The sequence below is a fragment of the Chelonia mydas genome, chromosome 1 (assembly GCF_015237465.2).
Source record: "Chelonia mydas isolate rCheMyd1 chromosome 1, rCheMyd1.pri.v2, whole genome shotgun sequence".
Taxonomy (NCBI): Eukaryota; Metazoa; Chordata; order Testudines; family Cheloniidae; genus Chelonia; species Chelonia mydas.
In genome coordinates this window covers 329910441-329926699 of record NC_057849.1, presented here as the reverse complement: position 1 = coordinate 329926699, position 16259 = coordinate 329910441, and the positions used below count along the sequence as shown (strand labels likewise).

The 16259-nt window shown below is 42.4% G+C and overlaps 1 protein-coding gene across 2 annotated transcripts in view; it reads right to left on the bottom strand.

The window, feature by feature from the left end:
• SEMA3A (semaphorin 3A) overlaps positions 1–16259 on the bottom strand; it is a 591215-nt gene that overhangs the window by 14106 nt on the left and 560850 nt on the right. For both annotated transcript variants that reach the window (XM_043552476.1, XM_027823329.3), the window contains 3 exons: positions 15689–15730; positions 7651–7808; positions 2904–2971 (listed from right to left, as the gene is read on the bottom strand). In XM_043552476.1, the coding sequence (XP_043408411.1) occupies positions 2904–2971; positions 7651–7808; positions 15689–15730 (268 nt within the window). The remainder of the gene's footprint in view (positions 1–2903; positions 2972–7650; positions 7809–15688; positions 15731–16259) is intronic.

Below are 16259 nucleotides of genomic sequence, written 5' to 3'. Positions count from 1 at the left end.
CTTAAATTCAGGTGGAGCTATCCAGAGTGGAGCTCCAGTAAATATTTTCAACCCCCCCTGGAGCTTTTATGGCATGTTAGAGGTGGTTTTGGAGGGGGCTCTGGAAAGTACTCTATTTAAGCCTGGGTTGCAAGAGCTTTGGAGGATAGGATAAAAATTCAAAAAGATCTGGAGAAACTGGAGACATGTCTGAAGTAAATAGGATGAAATTCAATAAGGACAAATGCAAAGTACTCCACTTTGGAAGGAACAATCAATTGCAAGCATACAAAATGGGAAGTGACTGCCTAGAAAGGAGTATGGCAGAAAGGGATCTGGGGATCATAGTGGAACACAAGCTAAATATGAGTCAACAGTGTAACACTCTTGCAAAAAAAGTAAACATAATTCTTGGGTGTATTAGCAAGAGTGTTGTAAACAAGACATAAGTAATTTTTCTGCTTTACTCCATGCTGATATGGCCTCAACTGGAGTATTGTGTCCAGTTCTGGGCACCACATTTCAGGAAAGATATGGACAAATTGGAGAAAGTCCAGAGGAAAGCAACAACGATTAAAGTTCTAGAAAACATGACCTATGAGAAAAAATTGAAAAAAACTGAGTTTATTCAGTTTGGAGAAGAGAAGACTGAGGGGGAACCTGATAACAGGTGTTACATACATAAACGGTTGGTACAAGGAGGAGGGAGAAAAATTGTTCTCATTAACCTCTGAGGATCGGACAAGAAGTAATGGGCTTAAATTGCAGCAAGGGAGATTTAGGTTGGACATTGGGAGAAACTTCCTAATTGTTAGGGTAGTTTAAGCACTGTAATAAATTGCCTTACAAATATGGTCTTGTAGGCGCTAAAGTTTTCCATTGTTTCATTTTTGAGTGCAGTTATGTTAAAAAAAAATCTACATTTATAAGTGGCACTTTTGTGACAAAGAGATGGAACTACAGTACTTGTGTGAGGTGAATTGGAAAATACTGTTTCTTTTGTTTATCTTTTTTACAATGCAAATATTTGTAATAAAAATAATATAAAGTGAGCACTGTACACTTTGTATTCTGTGTTATAATTGAAATCAATATATTTGAAAATGTAGAAAACATCCAAAATATTTAAATAAATGGCATTCTATTATTGTTTAACAGTGAGATTAAAACTGTGATTAATCAAGATTTTTTAAAATCTTACGATTAATCACGATTAATTTTTTTAATCGTTTGACAGCCCTAGAAATAAGCAGTGTTACTGCAATGTAATACAGCAATGTGAGCATAGATTAGTTGCTGTTATTATAAGGAGCTGAAGACACATGGGATCTTCAGGCATCTCCGCTTTGTATATCCCTGAAGTCTATTAATTGGTTTAACCAACACCAGCATCACTTATGTCACAAACCAACAGTGGACAATTTTCTCCAGCAGAGGGAAGTATCGTCTAAGTGTTCTTTTTCATGTCGAGCAAAAAGTAAAGTTATCATTCTCTGAATGAGGATGCTGTGAAGTGTGTGGCAGAAAATTGGGTACCTGTGGGAAGACAGGTTTGTCTTCTGACATATAACCAGTTACTAAAACAAAAATCTGACCCCGGTTGAGGGAGGAGATTGGGGTAGACATATCTGGGGGCTGGGGTTAGCAGCTGGAGTTACGTGGGTCAACGGGAGTGGGGGATGAGCCACAAAATTGAACTGCTGGATGGGGTTGGTGCTTTTCTGTCCCACTGCCCCTCCACTATGTGCTAGCATGCTGGGCTGGGCCCTTTGCTCCTGGGACTGAGCCAGCCCAGCCCTGCCCCACACTGTTATGAAGAGATGGTGGCAGATTTGGGCTGCTGGGTGGGGACTACACAGGCTGCAGTGAAAAAGGCCTGGCAGTGGTAACACCATTCTCCAGGCCACTACGGCTGCCTCCCCAGAACCAGCACTCCCAGAGTCAGCTCTTTGGCATCTTTCCTCCCCCCCACAGCACCCCCAGAGCCACAGCTCCTCGGTTTCCCTTGTCCCCCACAGGCAGCATGCACAGAGCCCTGGAGAGACAGCATCATCCCCATGGGCTGGCAGCATTATCGGCCTGAGTTCTTGCACTGCTTCCATTGTCTATGGCAGGGGTCGGCAACCTTTGGCATGCGTCCCATCAGGGTAAACCGCTGGTGGGCTGCGAGACCTTTTGTTTACATTGACCATCCACAGGCACAGCCCCCTGCAGCTCCCAGTGGCTGTGGTTCACCGTTCCCAGCCAATGGGAGCTGCGGGAAGCGGCAGTCAGCATGTCCCAGTTGGGGGACAAAATTATACCGAATGTGTTAGGACCAGAGGGGGTGGGGGGATTTGCCTGTCTCTGTCTCCCCTTTGTGGCACCTCTACAACCAGGAACAAAATAAAGGGATTAAAAAAGTTTAGAAATCTTATCCCAGTCAAAATTAGACCAGTCTGTTTATATTACAGGAAACAATCCTTGTCCCAGGAATGAACTAGATGATGTAACAGTTCTTTTCCACTACAAGCATATACAATTCTGTGTCAGTATGGTTAGTTACATCACTATATATAGCAAAGAGCTATGGTATCACCTCTATGTAAAGCAACACGTACATTGACGACAGCAATGATGATGGCCAATATGATCATTTCCCATATAATATGTAAAGCTTGTTCCTATGTTACAATGTCAGGTGTATCAGAAACTTTAAAAAAGTTTGAATGTGTTATTAGCTTGCAAATAAGAGTATACTGAATCCTTGATCTGATTATTACAGGCAGTCAAAATTAGGGTAATGACCAAAGGCAAGTTAACTTTTCATGAGTGGGCAGTATAGTTTCACTCCTGGTTCATACTTTTGCTTCCCACAGCAATCATGCACAGTCTGAACATTACATGCCTGCTGGTTGTACTTAAACAAAATATCTATAACTTACCATGATGCTGCAGGTCAGAACAGTGAGTGAGAGGATCTCCATTTCGGATATCTTGTCGTCTGGTACGCCTAAGAAAATCACATCAGAAAATGTTATTCACTTTCTCAGAGATGAAATTGAGTATTTGTGTTAGGTAAGCCAAAAAAGAAGGGCATTGTTATTTACAGTTATCTGGGGCATGCAACATCACCTAGAACATACCAGGGCAAGGAAAGTCATACTTTACTGCATTCTACACCATTGTAGATAATAAAATTCTTCATGCTTCCAAATGAAAGCTTCAGTCATTGATAAATGCATGTGCATGTACAGTAAGCCCTCCTAAAAATACTGATTATGGGTAAATTCATCCGTCTGTTGAAATATAGATTAATAAGAGTCCAACATGTACAAAGTGCAGCATGTTTAATGTTTATTGAAAGTACAAGGAATTTAAAATGGCACCCTCTTGTCTACAAACTGAGATTACATCAAATAGCCTAGCTTCATCATCGGATTCTTCTAGATTATAGGCAAGAGGCTTACTTGGCAAACTACAATGTGTGACGGGGCAAGGCCAGATGGCTATAGAAAAGTCGTGGGAGATAGATATATTAGCTCCAGGCTAAACAAATCCCTGGTACCAGGATAAGTGAAATGGCAGCTGCTCCAGGTCAATTAAGACACCTGGGGCCAATTAAGAACTTTCCAGAAGGCAGGGAGACTGCTAGGTTGATTGGGACACCTGAAGCCAATCAGGGGCTGGCTGAAACTAGTTAAAAGCCTCCCAGTCAGTCAGGTGGGTGTGCATGTCAGGAGCTGTGGGAGGAAGTTGTGCTGTTGGAGAGACTGCATAGTACACACCATATCAGGCACAAGGAAGGAGGCCCTGAGGTAAGGGTGAAGTGGAGCTTCAGGAAGTGAGGGCTGCTGTGGGGGAAGTAGCCCAGGGAACTGTACATGTCATGTTTCTAAAAGGTCAGCTACCATAGCTGATACTATTAGGGTCCTGGGCTGGAGCCTGAAGTAGAGGGTGGGCCCGGGCTCCCCCCGCCCTTTGCCCCCTGATTAATTACTGGGAGACAACAGAGACTGTGCAAGGAAGGATAACTTCTCTTCTCCTCCCCTCCCCTCGCTGGCTTATGATGAAAATGGCTCAGTAGACTGTGACCCTTGTCTCTAGAGAGAGAAGGGTTACGTGGAGGGTCACAGTGAGCCTCTGAGGCTAGCGAAATCCGCCAGGAAACACAGGACCCACGGAGGCAAGGACAGAGCTTTGTCACAAATGTTACTGCTAGGGCTTAATATATTTAGAGATGGATAGGATAATGTTTAACTCAGCTTTCTTCTGGTTTGACCACAACCTTGGATCTAAATCCATATGCAAGTTTTTGCAAGTGGCTTTCATCTTTAGTATGGGCTGAATTAAAATTCTGAAACGGAACATCCTTGAAAAATGGTGTATTCAAAGTCCAGATCTAAATTTTGTAGCTTGAGTCCCTCTCTAATTTTTATCACAATCCCATTTAATATAACTTTATATTCTCCCTCCAATTTGCTCTTCATCTCTTCTCTTTAATAAAGTGTTGATCTGTTTGAAAAATGTGTTTTACAAAAAAAGAAAACCCATATTTTTCTATACAGTTCTCTTTGGTTTGCATTTGTTGTGCTTGCTTTGTCTGTTTCTTTTCTTACCTAAACAGCTGTGATACAAAACCCAGTTCAGCCCATGGAAAGGAGATTTATTTTAAAAAGAAGAAAAGAACAGGGCAAACAAAGATGTGTTTTGAGAACAAGCACTTTACTTGGGGAATAGGAGAAAACCGCAGTGATTGCAAAGTCAGAAGAGAGCAAAAAGGATTAGATGGCCAAACAATATTGAGATGTCAGATTATGGCATCCATTGACACACACAAAAAAGTGAAGTATCCTTGTAAGAGCCACGCTTGGTCTCACCCTTCAGTCACAATGGTCCAAATTAAGTAAATATAATGGTTTCTGCAATGCAGAGACCATTTCTTACCCTTCCCTTTCTCAGAGTGAAAATCAGTTGGAACACAACTCATGAACAGCCCCAGAACTGATGGGGGAGGCATGCATGGGGTTTTCCATTAGGGGTTATCAGCTGTGGAATTTGATTCTGGATCTGGGTGGGAATTTTTTGACAATCTCTCCATGAAAAAATGCTGATTTGTTGAAATCAAAATTATTTGTGAGAAGGCGATTTCCACAAAATTCCCATTTCTGAAAAAAAGCACCTACATATCATTTTCAAAAGTGATTTAGTCAGAGAGGAGCCTAAGTTTCATTTATTTTTGAATTACTGAAGCTATTGAACATTTCACCCAGCACTCATGTAACTCTCTTCTTCCACAGATTTCATTCCCTCCCTCCGTGAGCTACATTCAATTGTCACAAAGCCCTGAATAAATAGATAGTCTATTGGGTATGCTGCATAGCTTAACAAACTTTGGCTGAAGGGAGAAATGGGCTGGAAAATGGTTTTCCCATCCCGTAATTCTTTTTTTTTCAGACACAGGAATTTTGTGGAAATTGCCCTCTTCTCACAAACAATTTTGATTTGAACAAATCATCATGTTTTTTCTTGGAGAGATTGTTAAAAAATTCCCACCCAGATCCAGAATCAAATTCCACAGCTGATACCTCTTAAGTCCCATTTTCAAAAATGATTTAGGCACTGAGGAGACTAAGTTTTAATTTATTTCTGAAAATGGGACTTACGCAGTTTTGAACACTTCACCTTGGGTGCATGAATCCCACTGAAAATCAGTGGGCCTTAGATGCCTTAGACACTTCTGTCTACCACTATTAATATCATGTTTTCCAGTGTAATGACACAACAAGATGCATGAAAGCATTTTAATAGAAGGCACCCTTCTGTGTTTAGGTGCATGTTCTAAAGATATACTTCATCTCTCTCACCCATGCCAGTGCTGGACGTTTGCACTGTATTTTCCCCATGGAAAGCTAGCTGGGTGAATCAGAACCACACCCAGGCCCAGATGAGCTGCAAATGCAATTTTTGTCACTCCCTTCATAAATTCCACTGGCCAACTTATTTATAGAATTCTATTTGTAGGAATTAGGCCTAATTAGACTCCCATTAATGTCAATGGATTTTGGATGAAGCATTTAGTTAGGATATCAAGCAAATGTCACACATTTCAGCATTAAGCCAGCATGGTGATCTATGAAACATGAGATCCAAAGCATCTGCACAAGTCAAATGGTCACACTATGGGCTTTCTAAACTGTCATTTAGGCTCCTTAAAGTTACACTAAGTGGGAAATATATAAAAGACAGACAGATAAAGAAAATGACTATAAGCAAACCATCCCTACACATGCATCAAGCCACAACATTCTCAACACTTTTGGAATCTGGACTTGTAGGGATGCATTAGTGGGAGGTCATGGCATTTGAGTTCTTTCCAGGAATGCTCATTTTGTGACTGGTGTATTTAGTTTATCTTCTTTACCTCCCCTGGGAAGAACTATTTTGCCTCAAATTATTTCAATAGTCTGGTGCAAAAATAAGACTGCATGTTTCATAAGCACCTTTTTTTTTTCCAAGTGTTTGCTTAGGCTATATTGAGGTACAAAGCTTGAAATTTCAATCCTCTCCAGCTGAAATATCTGTGGAGGAAACTCTCCCTACTGTCCCTTACATTATCTCATCCCTTCCAGCAGCCAACCAACCACCCTCTGGAGTTAAATACATTTTGGAAGCATGAAATTCCTAACTGAAGTATTTGTAAACTTTAGCTTCAAGATGAAGTTTGCCTCTTCTGTACATAGATGCTTGGATCTCTCATGTCTCCTTTGGTGTAAGACACCTATGGCATATTCCCTTTTACATTATCACCATCCGAGCAATTTTTTTTTTGCAATAATTTGTCTAATATACTGATAGTCAGAAGGTGATGATATGGTGACCGGGGGTCAAATTCTGATCTGATTTGCAACAATGTTTATTAATTAAGTTATTCCAGATTTACACCTGAGTAATTGACAGCAGATTATAGACCCAGGTTCAAAGTCAATGCTTAATAGCGATAGACTTAAAGTTTATTTGGAGGCTAAAAATGTATGTTTTAAAAACATTAAGCAAACAGCTACTCCACAGTACTTAGAAACAATACGAATATTATTTTTCATGTACAGGGCCTGATACTTCTTCACGATGCATCTCGTGTAATCATTTACATCTGTGCAAAGTGAATGTAAAATGCTATCAAATCAGAATGGCTGCACCATCTTTGCACAAGTTGCAGAGCAACAGAGAATCAGGTGGTATCTATCTGTCAGTTTTCATCAATCCCCAAATGCTTTCTCATTCAGTTAGCATCACAACAACTTTTGAAAGTGTAGGGCAATGATGTTTCAGTTGTTAAGTACCTGTATTCATAAGTGTGTAATGATTGCAGGACTGAGCTCTCAATTAATGTTCTCTCCGTTTTTTATTGTTGACATTTGTCATTGTACAAGAGCGCAGATTTCCATTTCAGAGATGGCACCATTCTTGTTTTTTTTTTTTATCATGGACTTTCCAAGCCATCCCAAAAAGTAGCAATGTTCACTTACCAAGACTTGATATTGCTTGTAACTCTCACATATATGTTTTCTTTGAAAAAGAAAGGGCTCCAGTTAACCATCCCATGCAAAACCTCTAAAGCCCACAGGTCACCTTTCAGATCATCAGTTAAGGCAAGCAGTGGATAATGCAGACATCTGCAACTGTCCCTACCTCTTAGCAGTAGGGAAGTAACGAGAGCACGAAGAGCCGTCCCAAGCACAGTAGGGGTCTCTAGCAAGGCAGCACTCAGCACATGCTTTTCCATACACATCGCAGCGGTGCAAAGGGAGCTGTGAAACTCCAGCAGCTGAGCCAATGTAGAGTTGTTGCTGTGAAATAAGTGCAAGTTTGCAAATAATCAGGTTTCACTGGAAAGACATGCACAATACATCAAAAATATATACAGCGGGGGCTGATTCTGATCTCATTTACCTGGGTTTTACAGCAGTGTGTCTACAGTGACTTCAATTATATTGCTCCTGATTTACACACATGTGAGCAAGAGGCACATTAGCCCCAATATTTAAAAAAAAGTCCAAGTAAGAAAATTATTTCCTGTTTCTATGGGACAAATGCTGGTGCTGATTTTTGTATGAAACCTCCACTGACGTCCATGGAATTGCCACAAATGAAGCGAGGGAGACTATGTCTCTAAGTTCCTATCCTCCAATACCATAAAAACGGCAATACTGGGTTAGACCAATGGACCATGTAGCCCAGTATCCTGTCTTCTGACAGTGGCCAGTGCCAGATGCTTCAGCGGACATGAACAGAACAGGGCAACTATCAAGTGATTCATCCACTGTCATCCTGTTCCAGCTTCTGGAAGTCAGAGGTTTAGGGATACCCAGAACATGGTGTTGCATTCCTGACCATCTTGGCTAACATCCATTGATGGACCTATCCTCCATGCATCTATCTGATTCTTTTTTGAATCCAGTTATACTCAATGTATAATGTACTCAATGCTTTTTTTGCCTCTGTTTTCACTAACAAGGTCAGCTCCCAGACTGCTGTGCTGGGCATCACAAAATGGGGAAGAGATGGCCAGCCCTCTGTAGAGATAGAGGTGGTTAGGGACTATTTAGAAAAGCTGGACGTGCACAAGTCCATGGGGCCGGACGAATTGCATCCGAGAGTGCTGAAGGAATTGGCGGCTGTGATTGCAGAGCCCTTGGCCATTATCTTTGAAAACTCGTGGCGAACGGGGGAAGTCCCGGATGACTGGAAAAAGGCTAATGTAGTGCCCATCTTTAAAAAAGGGAAGAAGGAGGATCCTGGGAACTACAGGCCAGTCAGCCTCACCTCAGTCCCTGGAAAAATCATGGAGCAGGTCCTCAAAGAATCAATCCTGAAGCACTTACATGAGAGGAAAGTGATCAGGAACAGTCAGCATGGATTCACCAAGGGAAGGTCATGCCTGACTAATCTAATCGCCTTTTATGATGAGATTACTGGTTCTGTGGATGAAGGGAAAGCAGTGGATGTATTGTTTCTTGACTTTAGCAAAGCTTTTGACACGGTCTCCCACAGCATTCTTGTCAGCAAGTTAAGGACGTATGGGCTGGATGAATGCACTATAAGGTGGGTAGAAAGCTGGCTAGATTGTCGGGCACAACGGGTAGTGATCAATGGCTCCATGTCTAGTTGGCAGCTGGTGTCAAGTGGAGTGCCCCAGGGGTCGGTCCTGGGGCCCGTTTTGTTCAATATCTTCATAAATGATCTGGAGGATGGTGTGGATTGCACTCTGAGCAAATTTGCGGATGATACTAAACTGGGAGGAGTGGTAGATACGCTGGAGGGGAGGGATAGGATACAGAAGGACCTAGACAAATTGGAGGATTGGGCCAAAAGAAATCTGATGAGGTTCAATAAGGATAAGTGCAGGGTCCTGCACTTAGGATGGAAGAATCCAATGCACCGCTACAGACTAGGGACCGAATGGCTAGGCAGCAGTTCTGCGGAAAAGGACCTAGGGGTGACAGTGGACGAGAAGCTGGATATGAGTCAGCAGTGTGCCCTTGTTGCCAAGAAGGCCAATGGCATTTTGGGATGTATAAGTAGGGGCATAGCGAGCAGATCGAGGGACGTGATCGTTCCCCTCTATTCGACACTGGTGAGGCCTCATCTGGAGTACTGTGTCCAGTTTTGGGCCCCACACTACAAGAAGGATGTGGATAAATTGGAAAGAGTCCAGCGAAGGGCAACAAAAATGATTAGGGGTCTAGAGCACATGACTTATGAGGAGAGGCTGAGGGAGCTGGGATTGTTTAGTCTGCAGAAGAGAAGAATGAGGGGGGATTTGATAGCTGCTTTCAACTACCTGAAAGGGGGTTCCAAAGAGGATGGCTCTAGACTGTTCTCAATGGTAGCAGATGACAGAACGAGGAGTAATGGTCTCAAGTTGCAATGGGGGAGGTTTAGATTGGATATTAGGAAAAACTTTTTCACTAAGAGGGTGGTGAAACACTGGAATGCGTTACCTAGGGAGGTGGTAGAATCTCCTTCCTTAGAGGTTTTTAAGGTCAGGCTTGACAAAGCCCTGGCTGGGATGATTTAACTGGGACTTGGTCCTGCTTTGAGCAGGGGGTTGGACTAGATGACCTTCTGGGGTCCCTTCCAACCCTGATATTCTATGATTCTATGATTCTATACTTTTGGCCTTCACAGCATCCCCTGGCAACAAGTTCCACATATTGACTGTGTGTTGTGTGGAGAAGTACTTTCTGATGTTTTTTCAGTCCTGCTACCTATTCATGTCATCGTGTGACCCCTGGTTCTTGTATTATGTGAAGGGGTAAATAACACTTCCCTATTCACTTTCTCCACCCATGAAGAGCCTAACTAATCTCAGTGGTAGAGCTAGTTGGAAAATGTGCTTCTTTTTAAGTTGAAATTTTTGAAGAAAACAAGAAAATTTAATTTTTGTCAAACTTTTTCACAGAAAAGTTAGCCTTTTAGGTGGAATATCAATAATCAAAATATTTTCACTTGGGAGTGTTGGTCATGGTGTCTCATGGGAGTTGTAGTTTGGGTGCCTCATACTCCTCTATAGACCATTCTTCCTGGACAGACTACATCTTCGATAGCGCACAACAGTATCCCATCATGATGAAGGGTGGCAGCTGATTATAGTCCTTGGCTATGGTGCATCATGGAGATGTAGTTTTGTTTTGTCATATCCCCATTATCCCCTCTGGGCCGGGCTTCACAGCCAGACTACAACTCTTAAGAAACACTATAGCAAGATATCCAAATGAAAACAGTTCAGTTTTAGATTCCCCTCCCAATAATATCAGCTGCTATGATGCAACACAGGAGATGTAATCCATCTGGGAGACCTGGCCCCTAGAGGGTAATGGGGACATAAGGCAACGGAGCTACAACTCCCAAGAGGCATTATGGCAGCCTATCAAATTAAAATATTTTGGTTTTTGGCCCTCCTCGTCAAAAAAAAATTCCTGACACATGTACAAAGTCACTGAAATGCAGCTACCTGTGGGGTGGAAAACTCATGTTACAAAACTGAGGAAGCACAAAGACTTCAGGGCTATAGCCCTCTCATTTTGAAAATGCCAAGGGACTCTTTAAATCCCAAGTAAAGTAGCCAGGATCTCAGTTTTTAAGGTCTCATGAAACAGATTTTCATTAGTTTTTCTGTTTTAGAGGATGAAGGGCTTGCATAAGAAACTGTATTACAAGCGAGCCCATGGACCTGATTCACCTCCTATGTTGCGATTCCATAAAGGTAAAGCCCATATAGGATTCAGTAATGCAAGCTGGCTGCAGTCGCTACTTTGTTGAGATGCCAACAGCTGGCCAGCACAGTCCCAAGAGGTGGCAGGGACAGATCACTTGCGCTGTGTTAGCACCTTTCCCAAGGAAACTTCCACCTCTTACAAAGCCCTGGCTGGGATATAAAAGCTGCAGTGTCCTGGAGAAACCCCTTGACCACACAGGGATGTATCTAGTACTATATGGGAAGTCTTAAGCTTACATAACTGCCTTCAGCTAGGCATATAGGTCAATGATGGAATAATGCATGGAACGAGTGACTGGCAGCAGACATGACTGACATTTAATGATTAATCAGAAGTGTAATATATTACCATATAGTAGTAGGACTGTATATAACTGGGGCACTACTATATATAAACAATGTGGCATGTACCTTACTGTATAGAGCATATAACAATGAATTCTAGGATGTATATTGAAAAATCAATGTCCAAACTGTAATAGAGTTCATGTACACCAATGTACCAATTTTTTTATTAGTAAAAAATAATTGCTAATAAATCTCCCTAGAATGAGAGGCTCTGAACTGAACAAAAGAACAGCGAATCATAGGAAATCTAAAATAAATGAACTAAGACCAAAAGAAAGTTGCTTAAAGATTTTACTTCTTATGGGACAGTTCAGAATGTTCAGTCGGTTAAGTATAATATGTGGTTTAGGAATCCTATAATCAAGAAAGTATCCAAATCACTCTACTTGCTTCTCTTTAAAGCAATGTATTTAAGATCCAGCTGTTGACCATTATGCTGGACACTAATAATAAATAATTCCAGCCAATATGAAATTCGAAAAATGGTCATGGAGGCATCCCCAAAAATGACCTGACACTGCACTCTCACAAGACAATTTGTGTTTTATCAGATCAAATTACAGCAAGAGAAGCTGTCCATTGAAGAGTTCTTTTCAAACTGCTGAAACAACAGCACTATAGGGAAGAACTGTGGGTTAAGGGAGGGACAAATACGTGGCAGTGGTCACCGTTTGCCATCACTGACCACACATTCATGTCTGAGATGCAACTGTTTTTCCTATGGTTTGGAGTAACAGATGTAAAATGCATCCCTGTATAGCAAGCCAGCACAAGGCCGTGAAAGTGGGGCATAGGTTTTGTATGGCTCCTCAGCACAGGGCTGAATGTTATCCAGTGTGAAGATATGCAGGAACAGAAACAGTGAGCACTGAATAAAATATACTACTTCACACATGTATGCAAATAGACTGTAAGTTCTTTTTTGAAGATTTAAGAGATTCTCTCTCGCTCTCTCCCCCTCCCCAGCTTGAATGGAAATGTGGGTGGTGGAAACCACAGAAATTCTCTGTTCCAGACAAAAAGTTTGTCTGTATTAACCCGTGATCTCCTTGCCCCATCCCACCTGTGGCTTCTATGAGCATAGGGATTCATAAAACCTATGAATCTGAGCCCAAGAGGTAGAAGAGGTGAGGGTTTGCACCACAAAATGTTCCTTCCAGCTCCCCTACTCTGTTCTGTGGGTATTCATAGCAGCAGGTGGGGAGGGGGATACGTATGGAGGTACAAGGGATTTTCTGTGGCCTGTTCCTCCTCCCAAACTCAGGGGGCAACAAGGAGAAAGTTATTGTAGATTGAATCTGGGTAAACTTTTCAGGTTTTTCCTCTGTAGTGTGGAGCCCCATCTCAGGGAACCTCTGGGGGCAGTGCTGGTTCCTGCAGTAACAGTGCTTTTAAGGAACTGCAGAGAGCCAGCGGGCAAGGGACTCTCCTCCGAAGGCCTGCTCCTGTTGCTGATCCACCAAGGACAGTGCAGATCTCAGGGATCAGTGGATTTAGGGGGTGGAACACACATGAGATCCTTAGTGATGAACTCAAAATCTAACCTCTGTGAGCTAGAGAGGGACAGGAGGCACATCAAGGCTCACTCTGAATGCATTGTTAAGGGATGATTCAAGGGGTAAAATTCACCCCTGTGCAGAGGACCAGCAAGCACTAGGCCTTACCTAGACACCTAGTGGGGAATGCCAATTGATTTGGCAAGACTGACAGAGAGGTAGCAATGGTAAAGTGTTGAAGTAGCAGCAGATGGGACCCACAGACCTAGTAAAGTATGCAAGAGTAAGCAGAAAGGTCTGTACACAGGGCTGTCTGAATCACATCCACACATTCCTAGTTTATATATATAGTGATGAGTGCACTAAAACTATTGAATAAAGCACGTTGATTTTATTGTTTACATTTACACTTTTGCAGTGTGCAGTGCCTAGAACAGGGGTGGGAAAACTTTTTGGCCGGAGGGCCACATCTGGGAATAGAAAGTATATGTCAGGCCATGGATGCTCACAAAATTGGGGCTGGGATACAGGAGGGGGTGAGGGCTCTGGTTGGGGGTGCAGGCTCCAGGGTGAGGCCAGAAATGAGGAGTTCAGGGTGTAGGAGAGAACTCTGGCCTGAGGCAGGAGGTTGGGGTGCAGGGGGAGGTGAGAGCTCTGGCTGGGGGTGCGGGCTCTGGGGTTGGGCTGGGGATGAGGAGTTTGGGGTGTAGGATGGTGCTCTGGGCTGGGATCAAGGGGTTTGGAGGGCAGGAGGGGGATCAGGGCTAGGACAGGAGGTTGGGGCAGGGGGAAAGGCTCAGGGGTGCAGGCTCCAGGTGGCACTTACCTCAAGTGGCTCCCGGAAGCAGTGGCATGTCCCTTCTCTGGCTCCTATGTGGAGGTATGGCCAGGTGGCTCTGCATGCTGCCCCTTCCGCTGGCACCACCCCTGCAGCTCCCACTGACGGCAGTTCCTGGCCAATGGGAGCTGCGGGGGCGGTGCTTGATGCAGGAGCAGCGTGCAGAATGGATCCCCCTGGCTGCCCCTACACGTAGGAGCTGGACAAGGGTCATACCACTGCTTCCAGGAGCCATGTAGAGTGGCCCCCGTCTCTGCTCCCTGGCTGGAGTGCTGGAGCGGGGCAAGCCCCAGACCCCGCACCCCAGCGGGAGCTCGAGGGCCGGATTAAAACAGCTGGTGGTCTGGACATGGCCCGCGGGCTATAGTTTGCCCACCCTGGCCTAGAATTATTATGCTATTATGATGTTTATGTGAAACCCTACAACTTAAACACAATGAATAATGTGTTTGAGATATAAAACCTAGAGCATCTTTTAATCATAAATATAGTGTTGAAGCATGTTGCCAGATACTTCTTTGATACAAAGTCTCTGTGCCAAAAGCTTGTCATGCTGAATCATGATTCCGTCATTTTTAATCCAAGGCTGGCTGATATTTCAAAAGCTTAATTTTGCTTGAATAACTCATACTGTGCTCTTTCTAGTTGTAGACAACATTAATATTGTAAATTTGTTTTCTAATGACTTGGGGGAAATTGTAATCCCTCCTAAGTAAATAAAGATGCTTTGAAGAAGAAGTTATACAAAATGCACAACCCATTATACAATACAATCGGCTGTCTTAAAAGAATGTACTTGTAAAAATAATCCAAAGCAGAGCATTTTGGTATGATGTGAACATATACACCACTTGACAGGTTTGTTTGTAAATGGTACATTCTTTTTAAGCCACCGTTTTTGTTGGTTTGGGTGATATGTCAGGGAATTGGCCCCAAATAAAATGTTTTGTGTCAAATACTGCAGATTTTCAGGCAGGTTTCCAATATACAATGGATTCCTAGCTGCAGGGTTCAGCATTTGAAATGGAGAGTTGAGCTCTGTTCATTAGAGAATACAATTTAGCCCTTTGAAGGGCGCCCTCACAAGGCCAATGCACCACTTAAGACCTATTTCAACAGGACATAGGTCTCATTGTGACTCTTCACTGAGAGGTGTTGTACACCATTATTAATGGACCCAATCCTGCAACAACTTACTATCAGGTATTACTACCAGAACTTCAATGGGAATACTCATGTTAGTAAGCAAGATACTCGTTCATATTTTCAGAATCAGGCCCCAAATCCGCAAAACTGGGAAAAATCACCTGTCTATTTTTATATATCTATAATACAAGCTATTATAAAGCATACCAGGGGTGACTGTGCTTCCACTTAAATCAATGAAGGGTTTTGCCACTAACTTCACAGGAAACAGCACTGGGTTCCTATGTATAAAGGCCATATTCAGACATGTTGTAAGTGAATGCAATGCCTCTAAACTCAATAGCTTCTCAGTCACTGGAGCATTTGGTAATGTGGAATTTTTCTACAAGCAGCTGGTTAGTTAGTGTTTAGTTTACACCTTGCCAGTAAAGCACAAAACTAACTTTTTCCTTTCTCCACTGCCTGACACATTCTCCTTGAGAAACTGCTGATGTTTATATAAAGGGATGGGATGTTGCTGGTATAATTAATATGCCTCTCCTAAGTGCCAAGTTACTGTCTCTGAACTATACAGGCCAATAAATATTTTAAAAAGTGATTTAAAGCTTGTGCATACAGTACCTGCTTTGTGGAAATCTTCATTGCAGAAATAACAGTGGGTTCCTAGAAAAAACATTAAAATGGGTTAAAATGTAAAATGTGTTTTTAATAAACATGAAACTAGTGCTAGAGGGCCATCTACCAGCTAAAAAACTCTTTGGATTCTTTGACGACATTTCTTGCTGACTATTAACATGAAATGTTTGTATTGTTATAGGTGAATTAGAATGCATTTGTGCCTGTGCATGTCTAAATTCAACATCACAATTTATCAATCATTTCTCAGACTTTATTATTCCAGCGTTATTGGTTTTGTTGTTTGTTTCACTTTTTGAAATTCATTTCTGCTCATACTGTTAAATTTAAATTTGCAGTAATGTATCCACATAGCATGCATAGAGAAAAGCTTAAGAATAAATATTAATATGATAAAGTGCAAGTGATGGAACCCAAATAAACCAATCACTTTAATAATACCTAGATGAAGACCCCAGTCCTGCAAACACTTACTCATGGCACTAGCTCTCCTCACATGAGTAGTCCTACTGACTGTATTGGGATTTCTCATGCACATACAGTTACTTATGTTTAT